The sequence below is a fragment of the Semicossyphus pulcher genome, unplaced genomic scaffold (assembly GCF_022749685.1).
Source record: "Semicossyphus pulcher isolate SPU_LCO1_2020_fin unplaced genomic scaffold, fSemPul1.0.p SCAF_20, whole genome shotgun sequence".
Taxonomy (NCBI): domain Eukaryota; kingdom Metazoa; phylum Chordata; class Actinopteri; order Labriformes; family Labridae; genus Semicossyphus; species Semicossyphus pulcher.
In genome coordinates, this window is record NW_027211694.1 from 21914313 (window position 1) to 21937087 (window position 22775).

Here is a 22775-nt window from a genome sequence, read left to right on the forward strand (position 1 = left end):
ACGTAACTAAAACAATCACTACAGTCAGTGAAGTCTCCATACCTGTGAACTTTAACCTCAGACCAACACAGAGAAGCTGTTCTGCTGTTAAACACGCCGGCGGCAGACGGTTTGACAGGAACAGAGGAACAGGAAAGAGAAATACAGCAATTTATTTCCAGGAACAGATTCACTTTAATGAAAAGGTAACTAAATAACAGATTACTTGACTTGAACTAACGTGTTACTCTAATGGATTACTTTGTAACCAACGCTGCCTTTACCCCGTACGTTTAAACACAAATATCCATACTTCTTAAAAACATTCTTTTAAAAGCTTTAATGCGTACAATATGCACAGAAAACACTCTTTTGAGCATCCATCACCTGTTTCACGAGCGACCCGAGCTAGTGAAGTTGGGCGTCTTGCCGTGGGATCTTTGCGCTCTGTTCGGGGTAGCGCTGGAGGCGGGGGGGTGGATTTGTGAGGTCATGCATTTTCTCAAGATAGAACAGATAAGATCCACACACTGCACACTGCAGGGATCCACGAGGACGTTTGATGCCGTGTGGCAGCCTGTTATTTCTCATGTGGAACGTCTGACGTCTTTCTTTTTTTTTTTTGCTGTTTGTAGTTGATTGCTCTATTTTATTTAATTAGCTTCTTCTGCAGTCATCATGTCTCATTCATGCTGGATCTGTGCGCTGTCCTGTATCTGTTGTATTATTTTTATACCTGTACTATTAGAACTGCAAAAACGAGGTGCAAGAAGACGGTTCTTTCCTTTTTTGATTCATTTTTAGACCAAGAACTTCCAAATCTTTCACCTTTTTTGGGGATTTTTTCCCCCATTTTTTCCCCAGATAGAACGTATTTTATTAGTGGACTGAATAAGTTCATTCAAACCTCCATGAAGGCAAATTCATCCTAAGTCACAGCACGAATCATTTATCACAGATCAGATGTGTGATCTCCGTCTCTTCCTGTCCTCCATGGGAACACACTGGATCTGAAGTGCTCCTGAGAGGCAAACAGTGAAGCACTTTATCTGTTAATGTAGTAAAGAGATATGTAACTTTATGTAAGTAAATCACAGGCACAAGTTCTCCCATGTCTTCGTGTCCTCCTTCCATTCAGGCCTGAGAATAATCCCTCCTGACCGTGCACAGGAATTTGAACGCTGGTGTGAAACCTCAAGCGACGTGCTGCAGAAAATAAACGTGATAAGATGCGTTTCATGCCTCCGCGTCACAGATAACATCACATTTCTGATTTAAGCTTCCCATGACCGGGAGAAGCAGGCTCGTGATGCTCAATCCCCCGTCTGTAACCTCCAGGAGGCTGCGAGTTAGAGACGCTTTCCCTGCCTGTGAGCAAGGCACTTCTTAACGAGCTGCTGCACCCTGGTCGGTGATAAATACCCGTCAGTGACGGCGTGTTCACGAGGTTTCACTGTAAAACATTTTGCATGGTTAGTCGATTCATCATCCATAAAGATGAAAAGTGTTGGCAGGACACCCAAATTGAATGGATTACCTGATATGAAGATAAATCACCGGCTGGTTTATGCAAATGTGACATTTAGAGTCGAGGGCTAAATGAACAGAATACAGGCGGATCGCTCTGCTCACATCAGAGGGATTTAGGCGTCATGAGGGTTAATGCTGCCATAAAAAAACTCCACCTGTCATCAGCTGGGAGAATTTATAGCAGAGGGAGCGATGGGGCTTTCAAACAGAGGACGCCGTGGAGCTGCTCGCCCACGCTCAAGTGTCCATGAGTAAGCCCAACAAACAGGAAGCACTACAGCCAAATGTTAAATGTTATATAACAGCAAAACATCATTACAAAATCGTTCAGGTACAATGAAACCTGTGGATTAGCTCGCAGAGTTCGAGTCCTCATAAAGTTCAGCTGAGGTGAAGTACGATGTGCAGACAGAGCTGACCTTTGAGGGAACAGAGAGAGAGAGCTGAGCGTGCAAAACGGGAGAGGCGATATCTATTCACTGTCTTCTTCTGTCTCGTTTTATGTGAAGCTCTGCAGGAGAAACTTCTACAACGTGTCGGGTACAGGAGAGGCGGGAGTGAAGGATGATGCACACAAGGTGTCAGTTATCAGGAGTTTATTTATAATGTCCCTAAACTCCTGATTACAGACACCTCAAGAGCATTACTTATTAGTGTCGTGTGTTTTAACAAGCTGTAACTGTCTCCATGGTAACACCTGAGGGTCTGACTAAGACCTGAAAACATCATGACCATCCCATAACGTTCAAATGGAAACGACTCCAGGAAATAGAACAGATTTGAACTACGTCTTGGCAACAGGAGATATTTCTCGAGTGCTTTAGCATAGCATTTAGCCAAAGAGCTAACTGTTTGCTAACAAGCTTCAAAGTCAATAACAATCCGTACAGTTGATATAAAGTAAATATAATCCAACAGTATGTTTAACAACAACACTAGCTAGCCAACCATGAACAAATGATCGGACATGATGGACACTATCCGTAAGTTCAGAGGGGCAGTGCACTTCCTGCCGCTTGTGCCTTACAGACGCCCTCCTGTGGTGTCCAGAGGTACTGCATGACTCGGTGCTGGAAATAAAAATGACGCCATTTTCTTCTCAGTTTCTCTCTCTCTGCAGCTGCAACTCAATCTTCAATCTTTACATTTTCTATAAAAGGGTTAAAATAAATTCAGAAGGTCCTCATCGTGGTCATGACATGTTAGCTTGTGAATGAGTCGCATAACTTTTAAACAACTTTTAAAACTCTTTTCAGACAGTTTCACCAGACCTGTTAAGATGTCCATTGTCAGGAAGAAATTGACTCCCTGCAGCCAGTCGAGCATTTACCCACACCATTGTATAAATAAATATGTTTCATCATATAAAGTTTTGTCACTTGCTTTCACACACAAGTTTTCAGCCCTGAAAATTCATCTCCTGAAACAAGTCGTGCATGCATGTGAGGGACCAAGCAGACAGGCGAAAGGACAGAAGAGAAAAATGTCTTTAATTAATAAAGACAAACGAAGATAAGCAGAAAGACGTCAACAACACTAAACAGGACTTTAAAATGACACGTGGAGGTTTGAGTCATGCTGGACGAGTCGAGACGGGAAACTAAAGTGACGACAAAAATTAAACATCAAACTTAGAGATTAACAAACAAATCAACTATTAAAATAAACTGTTTATGTCCACACTGAACAGAAACTAAGCGGTGGGATGTATTTATGGGGAAACAAGAAGCTGAACACCTGAAATGAATGTTGGTATTTAAGCTGAGAGGACTGAATGAAGGTTTATTTAATATGTATGTGGACGAATTTACCCTTTAAAGGTTTGTTAGATTGATATCATTCTTAACATGAGCTAAAGGTCAAATAAAAAAGGAATGTTGACTTGATTTACTTCTTTTGGTGATTTCGTCTCGTTAAACTCCAGGTGAGGGGAGAAGTGATTCCACCTGAGGCAAGGTGGCACTGATTACAGAGCTCCACCCTGATTGGTCCGAGGAAGCAGGTAACTGGGTATAACAGGTGTGGGGAACCAGCAGACTGGTTGGTCTGTTTGTGTCACTGTGGAGGCTGTGAGGAGAGACAGGTTGTCCTTTTGTTTGTGAGGCCGGCCGGAATAAATTCTTCTTTCTTCTTTCGATCCTGGTTGTCCGTCCTGTCCGCTCACACTGTCTGCCAGCTACAAGCACACAAACAGATACAGTGTGCAAAGACAAACAGCAGCACAATGCAGCGAAACATCAAGTTCAGCTAATTCATGTGTAAAAATGAAGCTGCTGTGTCATGCATACGTCCTGGCCACCAAAATGACACGTTCCTTTGACAGGGTGTAAAACCAAGAGGGTGAAATGTCCACTCAGCACAAAGTGAGAAGCTGAGTGACTGAAAGAGACGCCAGCGAGACGTAAGGGCTTCAAAAAGTTCAGCTCAGGTGTTGCTCCATGTTTCTGTACGGTCTGTGCACTCGTCTAAAGGTGACCTCCAGCTTCCCTCAAGGGGGGAAGCAATAAATTCCTCCGTGGGGTTTAGCAAACTGCGTTTACCTGCCAGTCAGGACGACACACATATTAGAAAAACACAGTAATGGATGGTTGTAGAGCCGGTGTGTTGGGCTGGATCGGCCTTTATGGCTCCGTGCTGCCCATGTATTAGACTCCTGTCAGGTTCCCCCCGCAGCAGCTCTGCTATTACATGCTGTTTGACAGACGGGATATGAGGGTGGGCAGCTACATATGCAGCATGAATAATTACTCTACAAGCTATAATATGCAGCGTTTCACCTTCAGGCTGCTCCGTATCCGCCACTCATCCTGATGAGCTGTCTGCAGCCGAGATGGTTTCCAGCTCAGGGCCGAGGTAAAGACACCACAGGCTCCGGACCAACAGATGGAGGATCCTCCCATCCTTCACAAAGTCTGCACTTCAGATGATGTATGGGTGGAGGCGCAGGAGGAGCGGGATCAAGGCTTTTTTTATAACGCAGTTTTTCTGTTCTGCTGCTAACGGGAAGTTGATGCAACATCACTGGAAGGCAACTTTTAGTCCGTTCAGACCTGAAAACTGTTCACGAAGTCGATCACAAAGCAACGACTTCTTTCTATTCACTGATTTATTTTACCCTGAAACTGTCAGGAGTCTTTGTTCGCTTATTTTATTTTATTTATTCCCTGTTCTTCACTTCCTGTTTTACTTTGTCCCTTGTGTTGCTTTACTTCCTTCCTTTGTTTCTTTGTTAGCCCCGCCCTGTTTTCACCTGTGTTTGATGAGTCTCACCTGTCCCTGTTTCCCCTCAGTGTAAATAGTCTTTGCCTTCCCCTGTTCACTGGTTTTTTAGCATCTTTCGTCCTGAAACTTCCTTTGTGAAACTTCTGTCAAAACCCGTCGTAGTCACCCGTGTTTTCCCTTGTGGACCTACTAGAGTTGGACACCTGTGGCCGGTTGCACAAAGCCTCCTTTCACTTAAGTTATTATTTTTCATAAGGTAAGGAAATTGTTTAAGACAGTTGCAACAAACATCTCAAACGGATTCCTTTGGTAAGGAAAAAACGAAGCCACAGTCCAGCTTAAATACGTTACCCAAGGTTTTTTGTAGCGTTAGAAACGTCGGCTCATAATGTCCGAAGATCAAAGGAAAAAAGAGCAAACTGGACTGAGGAAGAAACGCTGACACTACCTGATGAACGTGCGAGGAGGAAACATGTTCTGACCAGTCCATTTGATCCAAACGTTACGTCAGGGCTGAAATAACAGATTCAATAAACTCAAGAAATACTTCGTTCTCCTCGATGGAAAAAAAAACGTAGCCACGGAACTTTTTGTGGAGGTTTAGTAGCTGTTTATGGTTCCTTAAGTCTCTTCTTTAAGTGGTTGCTAAGGATGATTGAGCAACGCCGAACTGATTATAAGGAATTACTTAAAATCTGGGCCCCCTCTCTTTTTGTGTTCATACCTAACGTGACAGAAATAATTTAACACACCTTCTCTTTCTCATGTTTCCAATTCATACGTCAGATTATGAAAAGAACACAGAAAGGACCTGAGAGTGGCCGAGTAACGAAAGTCATTTGTTTAGTCTCTAACGCCTGCCTGCTTTCTGCCTCTGTTAGTCTCAACAAGCTTCTGAGAAAGATTCTGTTTAAACTTTGTCTGCTGTTTGGTGCAGTGGAGGTAGTGTTCAGTGAGTTTATTAGCGGTATCTTGCTTAAAGATGGCTGCAGCTAGCTTGTTTTTTTTTGGAGCCAGAAGTGACCATATTTGGAGGAGAGGGTGGACATGCATTGCTATAATGCTACCATGTTGTAAGGTTGACTTATGAATCCCAAGTAACCACCCCTTAAAGCAAACGTTGTAATTTACAAATAACTTTATGCAGCCCATGTAGCGCACAGTAAAGGCAGTCTTGTCCTGAAGTCCTTTAAAAATATAGAATCTGCAGGGGTCCAGATTTTGGGATCTGAAGTTTTCTGGTTTCCATTTGTGCCTTTTTAGTCTGCGCAGTCTTGACCAGCCAGGTATCAGCAGGCTTTGGTTGTGCAGGAAGAACTGGAGGTGGAACACAATCCAAGGTAATCCCATCCCAGCTCCCATCGGCGGTCATCCGAAGAAGATTTAGCTTCTTATTTATCTCTAAACAGACATCTGCAAGTTCAGCTGACAATCTGTTCTCAGACGTATCTCAACTCCAACTCTGTTCTTATCTCAAGTTGTCAGACTGTGAACAATGCAGCACATGGAAAAGGAAGCCGGAAGTGGCTAACTGCTAGCTACAACTGAAACCCTGAAAAGTTGCCCGTCGCTCCCAGAGGCTTTGTCATCATCAGATGTTAGCCAACGGTTTCAGAGATCGGCGGCCAATCTATCAGGAAGCTATTAATCAAATTCACATTAACATGGCTTGCAATCTGGAAGACAGCAGTAACACACAACACGAGTGATCATATTGGGGGAAAATGGTCGCCATTTGAATACGTTGAATCACACCAGCAGCGACTCCCTGGAGCCCTCACCTGTCTCCTGGTAGGATTAATGATGATACTCAAGAACACAGCAACGCACACTGCCACACTGCATGTGCTGTCAGCACATAGAAATTCTTGAAATAGCAGGTTCAAATGTCCTTTTTTGTCCAATAGATGCTCATGTTAGTTTCAGCAGTGTAGGTGAAAAGAGCTGTGACACTTTGCAGACGTGGTGATACATCAGTATCGACATGTTTTGGTTAAACACGGTCGTGGCTGGATGGAGGGTGAAGGACGGTGACTCTGTTTCCTCTGGAGTCAATGATGACGTTGGGATCAGAGTAAACTCTGTCACTCTGCCTGAAATGTGTCCTCACTCTGTGTCCCTCTCTGGTGACGGGCAATTAGTGTGTCTGGGTGTTACACATGCAGCTGTGAATCTCCCCGCAGAGTAAGCGCTGTCAGACTCCTCCTGCTGGGTCCGTTTGGGTTTGGTGCCAAATGAGATTGATAACCGCCTAAATAAAGACGAATCGACCGGCGTTTCACTCTGAGAGCACCACAGGCTGAGTCATCCGTCCTCCGTAACAGCACTATCGATCTTCACTTGTCGTCAGTACAGTTACTGTCAGAGGAAAAGACAGAGGACACAGTGAGGGGGGTGCAGGGGTCACGGTGTCACATCCAGGCCGGCCAGCACACGTCTCTGTTTTTTCGGAGAAATGACATTTAAGACGACGCGATGCTGTCTGTGTGAATAACAGCCCTTTGAAGAGCACAGAGAACAAAGCAGGTCCGCAGAGAGTTAAAAGATGAGCGTATGTTCAGTCTGACCTCAGAGGAATGTCTCTCCGAGCTGTCGGGAATCTCTGTTTACGCAACAAGAACACGAGGATGCCCCGGTCAGCTTCTGCAACCTCGACTCAGTCAGACTCACTCTGAAATATTAACAACCGATGGAATTCCAGTATTTTTTTTTAAACTTGGGCCCTGTTTTTGAACTTGGGTAGCGTCAGCCTGCAGCAGGGAAACGGGCTGCAATGGCTGCAACATAATTCCTGCCGGCAAAAGTGCCTGTTTTTGCAAATGACTCACAGACACTGACAGATACGCTGCAGAGACATTTTTATTAGAGAGAAAGATTTTTAACCACTAAGAGCTTTTAAATTGCTCTTTTCAGAGCCTCCAGACTCCATTGACAAAAGCAGTCATGTTACCTTGCAGAACAACGAGTTGCAGGTCTGCTGCTGCCTTGATTGTTAAAGGGGGGTATTATATTAGCTTCATATTTCACTCTGTGGAGTAGCTTTGCATAATTTCCAGTTAAAAAAACTCCTCATGTTTCTCACACAGGTGCTCTGAGCAGGCCCTCATACACCCTCTGTCTTAAACGACTCAGTCAGCTCTGTCCCTTTAAGAAACCCCACCCCTACAAGCCCACTTTCTTCTGATTGGCCAGCTCTTGTGACATCACAAAGTGCAGTGTGTAGAAAAAGCTGCATTAAACCTGGCGTTGAACCTGTCTTATAATGTGAAACAGCAAAATACCCCCTCTTTAAATGGATTTTGGTATTGTGTGAGTTAAAAGTTTGAAAGTGGTCATTCAGATCCAAAACAATATTTGTGTGACACACAGTAACACAAACACACACACACACACACACACACACACACACACGCACACAAACAATCAATGCAGTGGTAGACCAGCAACTTAATGTAAAATTTGAAGACGGCAACGAAGCGGCTCTTTCTGGTTTGAACTAAATAATGTTACTTCTTTTAAAATGGGTCTTTTTTGTACGGCTCCTTTCTGTAATGTTGTCACACACTTAGAATCACAATCTGAGCCTGTCAGTGGCAAAAACAAGAACTTTTAGTGGAGATAATTTGATCGGGGGATGCAGCCAAAACATCCTGATTCACGGCTGCAGGCTGAAGCAATCGACTGGTGCAGTTCCAAAACTATTTTTTTTTTAAAACCTGTTAGTCATTTAAAGATATAATCTCAAAGATTTCAGTTTCGTTCTCTTTGGCGGCACCTATGGCGATAAACGGTAATTGCAGGAGCACACTTAGCACACCCAGATATCCAGACAGTGCTGCATGTGTGACGTCCACGGTTGGCTCCGGTTGTAACTCCTGATTTTCCTGGCTGACGGTCGCTTTCCTTTTCAGACTGTTTGCTTCATCTGAGCGTCGAGTTTGTTTCTGTTTCTTTGGATTTTCACTTCTTGTTGAAGTTGTATCTGTAGTCATCCATCTTTTCTTTGTTTGTTCAGCCATAGTAGATTACTGTTTACTCGCAACACTTGCAGAGAGCGGAAAAGCAGCCGCTTAGCTCCGCCTACCCTCTCTGGCAGACCAACCACTGCTGGCTGATGGAAAACGCGTCACTAACTGGGCACCGCTTGGGATTTGAATCCTGTGAAAGTCGCCACAGACACCCAGTCCATAATAATACTATATACTGCAAATGTAAAGGCTTTCATCAGTGGGCCATAGGCTCAGTCACCATTGTGTTACCTAATTGGGCGATAGAGACTTAACAGACATTTATTTAAGTGAAAATCTTCGAGATTATTACCTTGAACCCCAAATATGTTGACAGAATGTTGTACAAAGGTCGCCTACATCAGCACATTGGGTTGATTATATCATCGCCCCACACATGTAACCCACAGTGTATTGATTTTATTGTTCTCACTGATCCCTCACAAACCTTTGTCTCTTTTATTTCGAAGGTGCACTTTAAGGTCCCTGGTTTCCCCGTGACACACTGTTCCAACATGTCTGAGCAGCGTCTCTGGAGAAATCTGTTCCCAATTACGTTTGGTGTAAGAAACATCTATTGTTTTCCTGAGCGCACAGGGAGCTGCTGGGGGATTCACGAGCTGGCTGCCAGGCCTCTCGGAGCCCCCCTTAGTCTGGAGAGCTCCACATTAACATGCTGCTAATAGCCCCGAGGGCGGCCGTCTGACTGACAGAGGAGGTGGGGTCAGGTTTCACAGCCCCTCTGGTCCTGTCTGGGTCGCCGCAGAGGAGAGCGAACGTACCCCCAAAACTTCACAGCTCGCTTTATCAAGCTCGCACTGTCGACCTTGTTAAAAGTGAGCCGTCTAGACGCTAACAGAGGTGCGTTGTTATACACAATACGTGCACACACACGCACCAACTTTAATATATTAATCATAGCTTAACCCTTTAATAATACAACAGAGCAGCGTTTGCATGCCCGACATTCACTGCTTTGATAATGAGGTATTTTTAGACGTCCTGCTGCTGTTGTTCGATACAAACCTCCCGATGCATCAAAAGACCTTCAAGTCAAGAACACAACAGATTTTCTAAGCATGAAAGACAATCCATAAGCATGAATAATCCATATCTGCTGCCTTTAGCTTTGATCACATGAGAGGTAAGAAAATCCATCAGACGGAGCTGCAAAGTTGTGAATGTGAGTGTTTCTCAGCAAAGACATCTGCAGGATCCATCGCGTCGACAAGCGCGGACTTTAAATGAAGACCACGCACAGAGTCTCTTTTGATCCTGGATCTGCCTCCTCTGATTCCACTGAAGACACACCTAGTGACATCTAACTTTGAAGTGGTGTCTTATTTCCATGCTGCCGTGTTAGCTCGAGTGTTTCCACGAGCGGCCGTACAGTCGGAGAGACGTCTGAGCTTCTGTCAGCGCTCGCTCGTTTCCTTATCGGCTGCAGAGAATCGATTCTGACGATGCTTCTGAAGGAAACTTTGATGTTCGCTGGTGTGACAGCTACGCGGAGACGCTTCACTCTGCACAAATGAGCCAACCTATCGCTGCTCATGTGAAATGGCAGCTGTCATGCTAATGATCCATCACCAAGGGAGGGCTGAAGACACGGGCCTGGAGACGGATGTTCAGGAATACCAAGTCCTAAGTCCACCTCTCTCTCATCACGTCACCCCGCACATCTTTTTAGCTGTTTGGATTTTTGATATTTTATTTACTCCGTTTTCACATTTTAATATTTCACACAAAATCTTCTCTGTTCCATCATAAAAGTTTCAAAGTCTGTTTGCGAGGGCTTCTGCACACTGCCAGGAGAAACACTGACTCCTGCATGTGTGTCGAACCTTGTAGAGTACTGTGAAGTCCTGACCAGGCATCAGGACCTTGAAGCACACTCGTAGTGTGAATTTCAAGCAGTGCCATCCATTAAAAAGATTGGAGAATAAATAATAGATATAAAAGAAAAATAGTAAGAGGGCAACAAAAGTCAAAGTTAGGACGGAGTATTATAGGGCCATATTAAAGGGAAAAAGTCGTAATTTTAGACTATGAGACTAAATATTATAAATATCAGAGGAGCTGCAGCCGCCTGCTTTAACTTCACAGTGAACATCTTGTGAAGTCCTGCTTTAAATGATGCACAGGAGGCTGAACACAACGTGAGCCGGAGCTGTATTTATTGATCACACCTGGTAGCATGGAAGCGTAGCATACATGTACCTCACGAGAACATGTGAGATCTCCTGCCTTGTAATGCACAAGCACACTAAACAGCTATATATCAATACATTAGTACAGGTTTCACAAATACAAAATGCTTACCTTTAAGGAACATCAGCAGCACTTTGTCAGAACTATCAGGACTCTGAAAAGTGATTTTATCTGAAAATGACTCCTGAGGCAGCTGGCTGCTGTTCTGATATTACCCTTCAAAATAAGACGCAGGCTAACATAGCCTAAAATTACGACTTTATTCTCGTAATATTCTGACTTTTTTTCTCTTAAAATTAAGACTTTTTTCTCGAAATCTTAGAGTTTGTTTTTCCTCAATGTGGCCCTGATACTCCGTCGTACAAACTTATAAAAGAAAATAGATTTTAGCTGACTTATGTTACAGCAAACAGCCACAAACTCCCCCATAAACAAACTGTTTTTTTGAGAGACTTCAGTTCTCGTAAACGCGTCGTCTGGCGGAGGCCAGGGAGCTCGCTAAACTACACTTCCTCAATCTGGGACGCCGCCTCCGATGTCATGTCTCGTTCTGAATCGTCAGGTTTGAAATGTAGACTGCAGACCTGAAGATGTTTCAGACGATCCACCGGTATATACTCAGCTTATTTCAGATTCTGTCCCGCTCTGAGCCGTCGCCTGCAGAGAAATGGTCGTATTTCACTCCAGCGTCTCTCACTGGGCCGTTCCTTTCAGAGGGAGGGGCGCAATGCATGCTGGGTGTTGTAGGAATGTAGAAGGGGGTGAAACCACGAGCTGTTTGTGCATCTTTCTCCACAGCTATGGCGCCAATTTCAAATATTATTGCTTCTATGGATTACAGAGAACACCAGCTTTGACTGACAGCGGCTTTTTCCAGGGGCTGAAGAGAGATGCTTTTGGGTCTGATGGCAAATCTGAACTAAAACTTAAAAACATGTTGCACAAGTCAATCAAGTACGTGCAAATGTGCATTCCTGGTATATAATTAAGTAAGAACGGCAAATTTCTACCCCAGTGCAGCATCAAACAGAGCAGCTAGTCATTTTACCAATGCACAACTATGTCCATTATTTTGTCAGAGCTTATTTTGGCTCTAAACAAAAGTGTAACAGCAGCTCCAGGACACGTGTGTGTGCTGGAGGAGGATGTTTGGGTGAAGAAATGTTTTCAGGGGTCAGGAGAAGAAGAAGAGCATCGCCCGCTCGTGTTCTTATGCAGAGCATCAGATGAGGACGCTGATGATGTCGAAGGGCTTACTCCAGACAAGCAGAGGGAAATGAAGATCTCTACTGTTCATTTCAATCAGATGTGTTTTTCCTCCCTGGCTCAATATCAGATCCTTCATCTGCTGCATTCAGAGCTCACGTGGCGGCTGTCTCTTCCTTTCAGAGCTGTAATGACTGCTGCTGTGAACCGTGTGGATGAGAGGACGGCTTCTGTCAGCCAAACCCTTCAACAGAAATAACCACAGATGAGACGCTGCTCAAAAGAAGAGACATTTATTGAGACGGTTTTGGCCCGAATGAGCCGGAAAAGCAAATAAAGGGAATCAAACCAAACGGGAACGTATCCACTTTCAACCCTCCACATTCTGACAACTCTGACATTTATGAGGTGTTTCATGTCCTTATTAAACCGTGGATTTCACTTTCAGATGAAACTCTTAAAAAAAACACAACAGAACAAAGTGAGTAGAAAAAGAATCATTGCACAGAATTACATTTAATGCTGTGGAGAGAAAATTGCATTCATGGCATGAGAGAGAAAAATACCTTGTTAACAAGTGAATCTCAAGAGGCACATATCGGAGTTAAAGAGAGCCGCTGGCTGCGTTCACATGCGCACAATACGAGGCTGAATGATCACAACGAGAAGGTGGCTTTCAGAAGGATGATTTTCCCCCGGAGTGAGAGGGATTAATTTATTAAGCCGGGTTCTTAAAGTGGATCAATAAACAGAAATCATTTAATCCGTGTACACTGATTATGATATTAGCCTGATAGGAGCAGAGAATCAGACTACGGGGAAACGAAACTCCTGATTAATTGTGTGCAAGCATATCGATAATACGCATGCACACACTGTAAACAGCGTGTGATTAGCGTGCAAACATCCTCAGCGATAAGCACCAGGAAACAGGAAATGAAAGAGAGTCTTACATGGTTTGGTTTGCATGAGCGTCAGTTAAACATTTAAATATGAACAGAATACGACTGAAAAGATGAAAGGCTACAAGGATTCACACAAAGTCAAAGTGTGAGCGGTTCGGCTGATGAGATGCGATTATTGACCGATCACTGATCTCCTCTCAGCTCCTGTTGCTACACTCATCAAGCTTTCTTTATCGCAGACACTTTGAAATGATACTGAAGGCAGATTTATAAAGTCATCCACATGACAATTAAAGGTTAAATAATTGATAAGCACATATCCTTTATGAGTCTCATGTAAGATGCATGTTTAAAAGGTTTCTCCATAAACTCCAGCGTCTCTCGCTGGGCCGTTCCTTTCAGAGGGAGGGGCGCAATGCATGCTGGGTGTTGTAGGAATGTAGAATGGGTGAAACCACGAGCTGTTTGTGCATCTTTCTCCGCAGCTGTGTCACCAATTTCAATTATTATTGCTTCCATCCACTACAGAGGACACCAGCTTTGACTGACAGGGGCTTTTTCCAGAAGCGGACTGCTCCTTTAAAATTTCTATCCGACTACCCTCTTACTGTTAAGTCACGCCACTGTCATCTTAAAGTTCATTATTAACAAGAAGAAGGATTTTAATCAGCAACGTTAGCGGTCGCTCTGCTAACAGCCCCTACAGCCTGCTAAGGAGCGTCAGAGAAACCCTCTCTTTAATCTGAAACTGCTTTATTCTGCGCTTTCATCTGTTTTAATAACCAGGTCCGTTTGTTTTCCAGACGGGAGGAGGGTCTGCAGAAAATGTAGCTCCTGGTAAAAACCCCATGAATAATAAATTAGAAATAAACGCAACCTAAACAAGCTAGCAGCAGCTCAGCTAGCAGCAGCTCAGCCTGCAGCCCCCTCTGTTGTCCTCAGACTGCTGGAACGTCAGAGAAACAGAAACACCAAATCTAACTGTGTTATAAATCTAATTCTTTTTATGACCAGTTGTGTTGGAGAGAAGACCTTTAATTTGGCTCCAGGTAAAAACCTAATGTACGATGAACACTGAGGGGTAACTTGACACTTGGTTTGTTAGGTTCACAGTCTGCCACGTTGCTGCTACGTTGCTCGGTGAACAACGACAGATTTTATAGGGCAGCCCCAGCTAGCTGAGAACAGTGATTTTAATACATTGCCTGTAACTTCACAGATTAATGTAGAGAGTCCATAAAATAATGACTCTAAGTCCTGAACACAATCCTTGGTTATTATAGTAGGGAATTAGCTAGTTAGCCGGACATGCTAACGATTGTAGCGAATAAAAGCAGATTTTAATCCATTCCTTGCACTTTTGAGTTTGGCCCACAGACTGTATAAAAAGATGGCCGACATGACAGCTCCCTAAAGTGAAGCCAAGCCCTCTCTATCGCCCCCTGCTGACTGGCTGCAGTATAGCTCATAAAGCCCGCCTCCTCCATGTTAACAGATGGGACATGAGTCAAACTATAAAATCAAAACACACATCAAATACATTTTTCTCAAACATGGTTTCTGTCATTATAGTTAGTTCTTATCATGCTGATTTATGTCCAAGTGTTCATTTTTCTGATAGTTTACTTTTAATTAGTTATTTGATGCTATAAAAAGGGGGCGTGACCTCATGATTGACAGCTCTGTTGACAAATGGGGCTCCTGCAGCGTTCTGTTCCCGAGTAGCAGAGTAGAGGAGGAACGGCGAGAGGAGACGTCACTAACACTAACACTACAGTCAGTGAACTTTCCATAAGCATGAATATCTGCTTCAGACCGACAGAAGAAGCTGTTCTGCTGCAGACTGAGCCCACCTGAGGGCTCCAACACGCCAAGGACACCTGAGGGCTCCAACACGCCAAGGACACCTGAGGGCTCCAACACGCCAAGGACACAAGGTAAAGGTGTGTTTTGGAGAGAGGAAGGGGCCGATCTCTACTGCACAGACTCTGGATACAAAATCCGTCACCAAAACAAGATGGTAGCACCCGCCTCGGGGGGTATTTTGGCTTCACTTTTGTGCAGGTGGAGACTTGTCATCCATCTTTATATTCAGTCATTGGCCTAGTTGTGGTCGCTGAGCTGTGATTGGACAGTTGCTTTTTGGAGGAGGGTCATTCGCAACAACTTGGCAACAACCTGGTACCATGGTGCTTCTGTTTGACCATGAGGACACTTGAGAACTTGAACTAAACCAACTTTAACTTTATAGATATATTTTATTTTTACCTCTTTTTAATGTTATCGTTCCTACGTAAGCATCCGTCACTAATCCAGATACGTCATGAAATGATTAGACTGGTTTAACTCCAGAGTACAGAGTGAGGAGTATTCGTCTGCAAGACTGTTTAATTTACTCCTGATTCGACCTTCTGTCCGGAGAAAGTTAAGACGACGGACAAGAAAAGAAAAATGATTAAACATGTGAATATAAAAGAAAACAGCCCCCATATGGCAACTGTGCATGTTCGCAGAGTGCAGAGAACAGTGCTGATTAAATACTGAAATATGAAGATGTAATGCATGGAAAGAGCACATGATGAGTTTGGACACGAGTAAACACAAAGAAGAGAAACACAAAGAACGCTTGTACCTTTAACACAAATTAAGGTCCCTTTAGTGTTCGAGAGTGGAGCTTCACTCTCCTGCCTCCACCACCCGTCTCCGTCCCTCCACTGACTTGTTGGAGGAATAAACCCGACAGGTTAAACATTTTGTGACATGGTGGGAGGTAAATCCTGAAATATCTTCTTCCAAAGAGCCGTCGTTATTTTAAATTAAAGACCTCCGACGGAGAAGACCACCTTGCTAACAGCAGCCAGGTTTCCTCAGCGCTGTGGATGGTGGAGGATGATTTGCTGCTCCTCAGAAACGAGAGCGGCATAATAATAATAATGCAAGTGCTTTGGTGCAAACTATGCAGATCAGAGTCTGAACTGAGAACAGTCTAAATTTACGCAGTATAATGTGAGTAGAAAAAAAGCAGGAGCAGAAAATAGTTCTTAAACCATCCTGTGGTTCGAGTGAAATGAAGCAGAGGAATGTGCTGGCCAGCGACAGAGAGCACCCACATTCCCACAATGCTTCGGGGCGTGAGAAGACGGATGGCAGACAGCGGCCTTCCCTTCGCCGCAGACGCCTTTCTGTCAAAGAGCCGCCTCAGTCGCCCACGTCGCTGTCCTGGTCACCTATGACCCACAGGAAGTGGAAACTGAGCGCCAGCAGGGCGGTGCCCAGCAGGTCGCCGAGAGCCGTCAGGTAAGGGATGCAGAAGCTGTCCGGGTCTTTGCCGCTCCGCCACATCGAGTGAACCATCCAGTCTGCGATACACAACAGCAGCAGCACCTGGAGGAGAGAGAGAGAAAATACTGCATGAAGGCTACGCGTCTACACAGGTGGAGTTCTCTCAGAAGAGTCAGTGAGACTTCAGGGATGTAACCAAAGTGCTGTACAATGCATAAAAGAAACAAACAATACGTAAAAACCAAAGCAGTTAAAGAAAAACGAGACAGAACAAACACAACAAAGACAGTAAAACAAAAAAGTAAGTAAAGCTGCTTTCCACTGGTCAAAAAACCCGCTAACACCCGGCTTTTTTCGCTTAGTGGGAAAGGTTACAGTCAGCATTCAGACCCGGGTCACATGACTCTGCAGTAGACTCGGTAATTATCGCCTCGGCTCCGATCGGCATTGATCGGAACACAAAACCCGTGTAACTTCTGCGACTCCTCGTCATCTCGGCTACAAATTCTGCCCGTCTCCGTCCAAGCAGCGCTCGAACATCGTTCCAAATGTTTGGGAGTTTGATAAACAGACTGATGGTGCGTTCCATTTAGTAGGAAGTCCGAAATTGGGAATGACGTCACACCCGAGTTGACCGTGGTCCACTACAACAAGTCGGACAACCAAGTTGGACGCCTCCAGTAAAACAGTTATTGTGCTTGCTCTCTCGGACAGGACAAGCATGAGGTCCACAGCGTGTCCACAGAGCTGGACGGCACTGTGAGTACGACTGATTTAATGAGACACAAATCAGACAGAAGTGATATTAAACAGGACGACAGCTTTCATTGACTGGTGATGCACGGAGATTATGAGGTCGGGGTTGACTTTCCGAGTCAGAAATCCGACCTCAGGGGGCGTTCCAGTTGAAATTTCCGACTGGGAACTCGGAAATTCCGACTTCCGAGTACAAATGGAACGCACCATGAATGAGTAATAGATACAATAAAGACCTAACCACCATAACATCTCTACTGTTGACTAACCCTGTCTCAGAAGGTGAGCATACGGGAGGATACTTCACTGGCAACGGGAACGGAAAAAACCTGCGACAACACGCTAAATTTAAGAAGCCTGGCTGCAGCATTTCAGACCAGTTGCAGGCAGGAAAGGGACGACTGGCTGATGCCAGTGTGCAGGGAGTCACAATAACCGAGTCAATACTATTAACCTATTATCTTCATTTTATGATCCTCTTATTTCTCCATCTTTAATTTTAACATTTTTATCCCATAACGAATTCATAACAGCGTTTCCTCAGTTCGCCACTTCCTGTTTTACCTCGTGCATGGATTGTGATATTCTGTTAATAAACCGGGCTTCAGCTAATGGTTCTGTTTTTATTCAGATCAGGGCCACACAAGTTATTTCATCAGATCACACATTAGACTGGGACTGTAGCCTCCGTACATGGGGCGCCTCCTCTACCAAGTCAGGCACCAGCGCCCCAATACCATATTTTCTACAGGTGTCAATAACAGGGTCACTTTCTTCTGTAGGGGAGGAGACATGTTTGGATAATTTGGCTCCTGGTAAAAACCTGTTGAGCAAAGCCCAAACATGCTCAGCTCCCAGCCTCTCCGTGCATCCAGAGCCCTCTGAAGATCGCTGCAGAAGAACTACTAAGCACGTTTATTTGGAATTGCTTTATCAAAACTGACGGTCATTACAAAGAAAAAGACGCAGAGATAAATTCAAGATGAAACTAGCCTGTCAGAACTCAATTACAATGCACACAGTACACAGTGTACATGTTATACGACAGGGCAGCACAGTAATGGAAGTATCCGGCTGATACATCGAGACAGTCTGAATCTGCTGCTCTTATTTTTAGTCCCTGTTTCACTTTTTATTGATTTCCACTGTTTTGGTGTCAATAATAAAGAATGATGTGTCACAAGAGAGGAGGATAAGAAGAGGCAGTCTGAGTGTTATTTATAACAACAGAATAGAAAGAAAAGTAAGATGGGAAAAATAAAAGCTCGTGTTATCAAGTCCGGGAGGAAATAAGTGCCTCAAAATGCCGTGCAGAATGGCATAAACACTTAAACTGTAGTGGGAACAGAGAGCAGGAGGAGTAATGGACGGAGCAGCAGACCGAGAGATGAGTTAAGAGAGTGTTATTCATAATTCAAGTTTCCACGCATGGAGGGAACGGTGCCGAGAAAAAGAGAAGTCTATTAAAAGATAAGGACAGGTCTATAATTTAAGGGGAAACGAGCTGTCCGCCGACGGCAGCGCAAACATTATAAAAACAATGAAAGTATTGCAGTCATTAAAAAGATATTGACAAGAGATGAATACGAGCAGCGAGGAAGTGATTATGATAATTGATCATGTTCTGTGTCTAATGTACGAGTTCTGATAACCTGCTGACAGAACCATTCTTCTCCGTGTGAAGGAACGTGTAATCCAACATGGCCGCCTGCTTTCCAATAATGTCCTGTCATGATACGATGGAGGCGTCTCACAGAACAACAAGCTTCAACCTTTTGAACTCAGCAATAGAAATTATCTTCTAGTGCACACGTTTGTATTGTGTCTTCAAACGCATCACGTGTACAGAATCTGTAAAACCTGAACTAAAAGGTGATGTCAGTCGATAAAACATGATTTATAGAAGCAGATCTCGGTCGCCTGGGTGCTCCCACCATGTATTAAGCCGCATGTAATCTTGGAACCCTTCGGCTCTCGTCTGACGGCAATATAACCTCGAGGACTGAAGGAGAACCCTTCGTGCATTCTGGTGTAGCCACCGTTTAGCGATTAACAACTTCCTGCCCAGACTTCCTTCTCCGTGCGCTGCATTGTTCACAGAGGGCGGAGCCATCATTTAGACGCATTCAAGGAAGTCGGGAAATCTAAACGCTGAACGGCTTTCAGGACACAGCGTCAAGCTCAAGTTGACATTTTTGATCGAGAACAGATTGTCAGCTGAACTTGCTGCAGATGTCTGTTAATGGAGATTAATAAATCAACGTCAGATGATGCTGATGGGAGCTGTGATGTCTTTACGTTGGATTACATTCTGCCTTTTGCTCTCCACATGAACTGTTTTTCCTGCATACGCTGAAGCCTGCTGATGCGTGATTGGTCGATACTACTCAGACTAAAAACGTGGTACGAACGGAAACCAGAACACTCCACGGTCTAAAATTCGGTCCAACGCCTTCAGATTGGACACTTTTATTCAGAATCTGTATTAAAAGATTACAGCGCCCGCAACGTGATGACATCATTTACTAACGTACAACGTGTGAAAACCAAAGAGGGGAAGTCTTCGCTTTCTGTTGCAAATAAATCTCTAGCGATTATAGTTTCACTTTCAGATCATTTAAACCGTATCTTGTAAAAACGATCTCCTGTGGTCACTTTGCAGACGCCCAGGTGTTGCCCAGGTGCAAAGGTATGACATCATTAACGCATGTACATCTCGATGACACAGAACACTGGATTCTTGGCTTTCAAAATAGAAGAGGCCCTTGCTTTTTTGGGTTTCAGCACCAGATCATGTTTAAAAACAACTCATTCAGCAGGGAGGATGTTGCAACTTTTATACACACTGACCGGGCGGCACAGTTGGACAGTTGTAGCTTTGGAACAATCACCTACCTCAGAACTGTCATCTGAAATCCATCATCTACCCTGCAGAGATTCACATGAAGGATATAAGTTTGTTTACTTTCTCCAGCAAACAAAGACAGGGAGGGAAAGTTTCAGGCTGTCAGTTTTTCCAGGATTAAGATGAATCCAATTTACACATTTTGGGAAAACAAATGAAAATGAAAGAGACAAATGTACCAGAGTGCTGATCCATCATGCAGCCTCTTTCTCCGGTTCTGTATTTGGTTCTTTAATCACATCTGAGGAGACAGGAAGTGTCTACAAGATAAAGCGGTTTGATCTCCTGAGATGGCCACGTTCGCCCGCATCTGCCTCTGTATCAATTTCTCCGATTACAAACCACTTACAGCGGTGGCAGACAGAAATATGCAGCTGGAAATGAGCGTCTGAGTGTTGTTCAGTTCGTTGTGAACGCAGGTGGAAGAATGATTTGATTCCATTTCCTCCCGCTCTCCGGCAAACGAGTGACGGACGGCAGCCTGAGCAAATTCTGTAAAGTCAGTTTCACGCTCAAACGCGCGCAAACATGCAATTTTCTCTCATGTAGTTACTTCAGACAGAACAAGAAACTTTCATGTGACTTTGCAAACCTGTTAGTCGGACAAGTTGAACTACATTCTGGAACCAACCGGTGTCCAGGCTTCATATTCCTATTATTAATCCTCCTTTGTTTCTTTGGTCTTGTAGTAATGTCTGTTTCTTACTGTAAAGCAGTCTGAGCTGCATCTTTCGTATAAAGGATGCAGATAAAGTAGTTCCTAAAATCAATAGGAAACATGTTTATATATTAGTTGTTGTTTAAAATCCTGTCTGTGAAGTTGCATGTGACAAAGACAGGAGGGTACGAAGAGGCAGTGTGAGTGTTACTGATAACAAACGAACAGAAGGATTGGGGGGGAGATTTTATAATCAAAGCTTGAAGGAAGTAAGAGCTTCAAAATGCTGTGCAGAATGGCAGAAACACAGTTTGAAGTCTGGGCCCCAGTAAAATAAAGTTTGGGAATTCTGCCATTATTTGGCTTCAGCCTGCAGCCGCATATCAGGTTGTAATGGCTGCAACATAGTCCATCCATCCATTATTGATACCGCGTATTCTGTTCAGGGTCGCAGGGGGGCTGGTGCCTATCACGGCTGTAATAGGGCGAGAGGCTGATCACCTGTCAATCACAGAGCTGACACATAGAGACAGATCATCCTTTCACGCTCACACTCACACCTTCGGGCAATTTAGAGTCACCAATGAACCTAACGAGCATGTCTTTGGACTGAGGGAGGAAGCTGGAGTACCTGGAGGCACAGGGGGGAGCATGCAAACTCCACACAGAAAGGCCCACTACAGGTTCGAACCAGCAACCTTCTAGCTCTGGTGCAGCCCCTGCAACATAACCCCTTGGGGCAAATGCAGAAATCAAAGTATGTCCATTAAAGGTTCTCTTTTTTCAGCTGACAGGCTCAGATTGTCGTTCCAAGTGTCTGACAACATCACAGGAAGGATCCCTGCAGAGATGGACCTTTTGGTTACAGAGGAAGAAGAACTTATTGGACGTACTGTAAAAGTGTAGCAGACATTACGGCTGCTGGCTGAAGAAATCTACTGGAAATATATCGCAGAAATATGGACCAGGTTTAAAAATCCCAAAATGCCCTTTTAACCGATTTTAGAATCACATTAATGTCGCATCGTACTCGTGCATTGACAGAAATACACTCCGCGTTTTAAGCTGTGTGCTCAGATTTATTCTCTAAGCCTCCTCTGCCTTTGTGTATGAATTTGGTATGCAAGTGTATACGAGCCTAAATCCTGTGCTCACAGAAAACTGCAAATCCTGCCTGAAAGAACAAACCGTATCACTTAATGTCACTCTATTAGCTGCTTTAGAACACAGCAGGTATTTATCATCTGGGCAAACATAATTGGATTTTGTTGTTCTCTTCAAAAATAACTGCTCACTGGAGTGCTTGATTTGCAGACCATTACAGGCTGTTTCACATCGTCGATCCAATGCTGAATGATAACTCACTCTGGTGCATGACTTGAATAAGATTACGACTTTATTATACACACGCTCAGGTGTGTTTACTGCAGCTTTTTCTATTTATAGTCTTTTAAGTGTTTCACTTCAAACAGATGCATTTCAGAGGGAGGACGGATGGCATCCTGAGTGAAACACTGGGCCTCGTGCAGCCGCCCAGACGTATACTTGGAAAGTAGTGATGCACGGTCTGCTCTCACTTCATCCTAATCTGCATGCACACATTAATCATCCACCCGACACACACCCACCCACCCAGCCAATTATTTCTGATGTGGACACCAACAGCTTCATTTTTAACGATGTCGAGAGCGCAAACTTTACAGGAAGTTTCTTTGTTTTCTGCTGTCTTGATTTATGAGTGTTTTCTTAACAATTTACTGCTTTATGTCCGCGTTATCTGTTGGTCCACTTTGTTGCTGTCTGTCTACGTCTCTCTCCGTCTGCAGCTCCCTCTATCCCACTTTCTCGTCCCATCCAGTCCGACAGATGGCTGTTCACCGATGAGTGTGGTTCTGCTCAAGGTTATAGAGGATACATTTGTGTAGATGATATTTTTGAACAGAGTACGGCTTAGACCTGTTCTTTATGTAAAGTGTAACGTGACTGACTTGACTGACAAATATCAGGATCTAAGCTGTTGGTATGAACCTGACCGGACTGAGAAAAACTCTCTTTTAGCTTCTGGAATCTATTTTTCAAACAGCTCTGATGGAGCTCAGAATTTGCCAGGATGC

The 22775-nt window shown here is 44.1% G+C and overlaps 1 protein-coding gene across 1 annotated transcript in view; it reads right to left on the minus strand.

Annotated features, from left to right (window-relative positions):
• Window positions 1-12452: 12452 nt before the first annotated feature.
• slc41a2b (solute carrier family 41 member 2b) overlaps window positions 12453-22775 on the minus strand; it is a 49356-nt gene continuing 39033 nt past the window's right edge. The window contains exon 11 of the mRNA XM_069670776.1: window positions 12453-16444. Coding sequence (XP_069526877.1) covers window positions 16259-16444 — 186 coding nt within the window. The 3' untranslated portion in view covers window positions 12453-16258. The remainder of the gene's footprint in view (window positions 16445-22775) is intronic.